We start from the raw sequence: 5415 nt of genomic DNA on the forward strand, positions 1-5415 counted from the left end.
TTACAATGTGCACATTAGTTGACGTTTTTATTTTTGAGATGACTAAAAGTCATGAAAAAATGATTTGATCTAATCAGCGCAACCGTGTGTAAAATATGCATTAGCAGTTTGCTTGACAGATTAGATGATGCGTCGACTTTGTATCTCCGATCTATGCATGCACCTGCTCCATAACCGTTATTTTATGCGCTGAGACCCAGAGTGACGCTTCAGTGGATGTGCTCATTAATGATGCCCATTATGTTGTCAGACATTGCTATGAGTTGTGTATGCATCTCAGTCACATTTAAAAAAAAAGCACAGAATTGTTTTGTAGAAAACATTATATTTATTTGTACAAACACGTTTGCACCAGATTTATATTTTGAGGTAAATACATAATAGAATAAATCTCTTTATATACAATAAAAATACAATAGCATAAGAAAGTAACAGGTTGAATAAATAAAACAAAAAGAAAGTGGTGGGAAAGCAGTCGTAACTGTACTCTGCTTCGCATCAGCCAGACAGGAGAGGTTTCTTCGGGTCAAAATATATAATGAGTAAGGCCAGATCTTTGTCTTGTCCATTCAGTCTATTGTCACAGCGTTGAAACTGAATTTTCACGCTCGTTTTTCTGCTTTATCGCTCTACAAATTGTAATATTGACTTTTCACCTTGGACTGCAAAGGCCAATCTGTCTTGGTTTAAATTATCATTTTCTCTAACAGACGTTTAAGGTCATGCTCCAAAGAATGCGCAAAAGTGCAAAGGTATCGGAAAAGGCATCAATATCGGTGACAAAACGTACAAAAATAAGAACATTCTGATCTGTGAACTGTCGTTAAGGCAAACAGTGAACACCTAATGTTGTGTGCTCTTGGTTCTATTAGAAAAGTAACAGCAAAGTCCTCTGATTTTACTTTACACGCTTCTGCAGACTCTATACAGACATGATAAGAACGTTTGAGTCACATTAATAGACGCCAGGCACGAAGTTGTGGTAGCTGTAAATTACATCGGTCTGCAAGTATCCAAAATCGTCCATGGCTGCAGGGCTGCCCGGGTCTGAATTGCAGTAAGACGGGGATGAAGACGAGGAGGATGCTCCGGATGGCCAGGAGCAAGAGTCACCTCCGGGGCTGGGCGCATCTTTCATGCAGCTTAGTCCTGGCAGCAGCAGCGCAGGGTCTCTGGGCTTGCTCTGCCGCTGGTCTGCGATCCGGATGGTCTCGGAAAGCGCCCAGATGTAGTTGTGAGCAAAGCGCAGAGTCTCGATTTTGGTCAGCTTCGTGTCGTCGGGAAAGGCAGGCAGCACGCTTCTCAAAGCATCCAGGGCGTCATTGAGGTTGTGCATTCTGTTCCTCTCGCGGTCGTTGGCCTTCATCCGGCGGTTCTTCTTCACCACGTGCACTGTGGCTTCGTTCCTGGCCCGCCCCCTGCGCCTCTTTTTTTGCTGGAGCTCGGCTGGAGACGCAGGCGGCTTGCCGCAGGAGGACGCGGGGGACGCGGAGTGGAGGCTGCTGCGCGAGTCCTCATCATCCGTGTGCGTAAAGGAGTAGTCGCAGCTTGAGGTGTCCATGTCGGAGTAGACAGTCTCCATTATTGGTAACCTGGTGAAATAGCAAGATTCAAGTTAGGAATACGCGAAAAACAAACTCAGAAAGTTATTCCAAGTTCTCTGCGTGCAGCACTGAGGCTACTTAGTCCTGCCAATACACACCTTATGTGGACTGGGAGATGAAACTGGGTGCTCGAGGTCTTGCAGAGTCCTGCAGATAGTTTGTGTTGAAGTTTAAGGCACGCGTCTGTCTTGCTCTTACCCCTCAATCAGCTCGTGCGAGCTTGTGAGCTTGGCACACGACTGGCCTCACCTGCCTTATATACCCTGGTGAGACAATGGACGTGCCCCCCTCGCTTTGGCATTTTTGTTAAGGATGAATGAATGGTTTGCATCAGGTCTGCCCCGTGCCGCACGACCATCTCATTAGCATAATTTATGCCCGTTGTTTGTTCGCCCCTATGAAGCGTGCCTGTAATCACCGCTGGCCAATCAGAGTGCCGGAGAGCTGGCCAGCCACGCGAGCAGAGCTGTTGCTATCTATCCAGCAAGCCCAGTTTAACTTAAATCTCTGGAGGAAAATTAAAAGAAATGACAACACGGAGTGGCCCGAGGATAGATGACAAGGTTTTTTTTTATTTATTTATTGTATTTTGTTCGCTAAGCAATACACAATTATTTTGGTTTGATGCAATATTATAAATGTGACTTTTTAGAAACACATTGTTTATTCCACACAATTAATACAAGGTCAAACGTGCTTATATTTTAATAGGCCTACTTCGACATACAAACTTTTTTTTATTAGTTTGCAAAAAGTGTACTTTACTCAGTGTTGCATATGTTACCCAACCGTTTATGTCATTATGATATGTTAACATACCAACCTATCAGAGTTGATAAATATTTTACAGAATATAGGAAAAAGGTCAATATATGATAAAGTCGATCAGAATATGCCTCTCTGCACACAGCACAGTTTTACCCACACAAATAAAACACTAACTATTTTATACTAAACAATATATGTACAATATGTACATAATATACAATGTATTAAGAACAGAAATGTAAAATTAAGTTAAGCTGGTTTGGGCAAAGCGTTCTGCAAAATGTAATATATCTGCTCATAAATTTTACTAAAGAAACAAAAACCATAAACCATTCTATAATAAAAGGTATTATTTTAATGCACAATGTTTTACTTCTAAAATGTTTTTTAAAACGTTAATACAGTTGTATATATATATATATATATATATATATATATATATATATATATATATATATATATATATATATATATATATATATATATATATATATATATATATATATAATACAACATTAATCTTTAAATTACATTATTTCCCCATTAAAATAACGTTTTCTGCTGTATATTTCCCTTTATTCCACCCTGCTCGCAGCGTGCATCTTGAGTAATAACTCATAAGGAGAAAGATGCAGTTCAGTCAAACTGCTTCACTGTGCCCAGTGCCTTAAGTTTTATTTAAAGACATCTTTATGAGACAGCCATACAATTGTTCATTAATTATTCAATTTATTCAATTGCAAGCAGCTCGCCCCTCTTTGGAAAAAAAAATGAAGAGGCACTATTTAGAAATAGTTTGGGGAGAGACCTGCGGCGCCTTTCTCCGTGCGGTATTATGGCGATAGAGGCACAGTCATTTATAAATAATTACACAATGTTTAAAGTCTCCAGGCATGTATGATATATCAAAGCGATTATAAGGTGAATTGTTCTATTGTGCGACTCTCCTCTCTCTTCTTTTCAGCTCTATACGTCTTGTCCCCCGTCCAAATTCTGCGCCTCTGAGCTTTTGTCACTCTTTTTCTCGGCCTGCGACACTCCAATAGCATTATTCTTATTCAAATAGTCCCAGCGTGAACAAAAACACCCCGCTTCTGAGGCACGTTTGTGCTTTCGCTGGCATCAAGTGAAGCACAAGTGACTAGATGCATCATTTTGGATGCATAAACTCACATGGACTCCTAAAACTTCTCAGAGACCCATCAGAACGTGCTTTGAATTTAAACAGTATATTTAAATATGTATTTTTATTCACATTTGTTAGATGTAATGCATTATATATCGGCGTGCTCTTTCTTGATCTGTTTACGCTTTTATGGCGAATGCATTGGTTTTAAAGCCCCTCTGATGGAGGTCCAGATTGGGGTGATGGGGGAGATCGATTTTACTATTACAACACCAACCTGTCAGTAATAACTTCAAAGAGGGAAAACAGCTTGGATGGCTATTTTGCTTCCAGTCAGAGCATTAGCGTTCTGGTCTGGACCTGGCACTTATTGCTCTTATAAAGTCATAAAAAAGTTATTGTTTTACAATGTTACTTAACATTACTTATTTCCACAGAAGTGATGGATGTGTCAGGGTTTTTTTTCTTCCTCCCTAGAAAGTGGGCGGTGGGGAGGAAGAAGGGCTTCGCCCACAGCTGAGAGATGTTGCCAAGGAGATTTTGACAGGATTAGGCACAAGTGCACGAGACCTGATTGCATTTCAATGGGAGAAACACGTGAGAAAATGAAACAACTGAATTACTTAAAGAGGGTCTGATCTGGACCCCGAAACAATCGTGCACGCTGCACATTTGAAAAAGAAAGCAACGCAACGCACGCGGTTAAGGGTCTGCTGCGAGTAAAGTGAAATATGCGAGCTGAATAGACGTGATATATCAATGCACAATGGCTATTGCAACATTAAAAAGCGAGCAGCATTAAAACGCGCAAGATTTGCATGGCAGGTGTGGAAAGGTGCATTGCTCTTGGATTGGCATGTGACGTGTGAGGCGCAGAACTCTCTTTATTCGCCGGGAGAATGGTCTTTTAGTTTATTTTATATCTGTTTATGCAATTCGAATTAAAATTCAATTTTGCATTCGGCCCAGCATTAATCCCCGGGTATTAACGCGATTACTGTTCGCAAAAGATCTTTGAGTCAGAAAGTCTGATAGAAGTTTTCACATGGTAATCCCCGGAATAATCCTTTCCCCTGGCGCTGAGGCAGGACCGGGGCCAGAGGACCTTTTCTCCTTCTTCAGAATTCAAGCAGGGCAGAATAGGGCCATTACTTTTGAATGATAATTAATTCCTTACTCCAGTGCTTCAATTGTACGGGGATACCACACCCCAAATAAGAAAATCACCCCCACGGCCTCGAGAAGGCCTTCAGAGACTGAACATAAATTCTAGGGTTACAATATAAAGAAACTCCCTGTTCTAATAGTCTTGGAACTTTAATCAAATCTCCATTTATTATTATAATTTTTTTTTTCATTAACTGCAGTACATTTTGTGCAAACAAAATATATTTTATTTTTCAAATGTTGGGAATTGGCAACTCTATTTATTCTTTCTTTCTTTCTTTCTTTCTTTCTTTCTTTCTTTTTTCTTTCTATGTAAACATTCATTCATCCAAATTGTCTTTCTTTTTTTTAAATAACTGGGTGGTTAGCTACTGCATTTTGTGCTGTATTTGCAAGTAAAATTCTAAATTTGTCATATTTCGTCAAAAATGTCTAAGTAAATATGCAGTGATTTATAATATTAATTACTTTACAAAATTACTTTTTATATTTTATTAATTTAAAATACGTAAAATATTTGTAAACATCAAAAACAACATATTACATTGTATTAAATTATATTACATTGTATTATTTACTAAATGAATATTTGTATTTTATTCAATTTAAAATACATAAAACATTTATTAAATAACATTAGGTATTAAATTATATCATTGATTTACAAAATGAATTTTTGTGTTTTTATTTAACTTAAAATAACAACAACATTGTTTACATTTAATGTTATTTTTATGATTTAGACATTTA

At 38.4% G+C, this 5415-nt stretch overlaps 1 protein-coding gene across 1 annotated transcript; it reads right to left on the reverse strand.

The window, feature by feature from the left end:
* Positions 1-331: 331 nt before the first annotated feature.
* LOC132110071 (neurogenin-1) lies at positions 332-1848 on the reverse strand. The gene is made up of 2 exons (XM_059516660.1): positions 1703-1848; positions 332-1592 (listed from the first exon to the last, which is right to left on the reverse strand). The coding sequence occupies exon 2, from the start codon at positions 1580-1582 to the stop codon at positions 956-958; it is 627 nt and encodes a 208-aa protein (XP_059372643.1). The 5' UTR covers positions 1583-1592; positions 1703-1848; the 3' UTR covers positions 332-955.
* Between the last annotated feature and the right edge of the window lie 3567 nt (positions 1849-5415).

Source organism: Carassius carassius, chromosome 29 (genome assembly GCF_963082965.1).
Source record: "Carassius carassius chromosome 29, fCarCar2.1, whole genome shotgun sequence".
Lineage (NCBI taxonomy): Eukaryota > Metazoa > Chordata > Actinopteri > Cypriniformes > Cyprinidae > Carassius > Carassius carassius.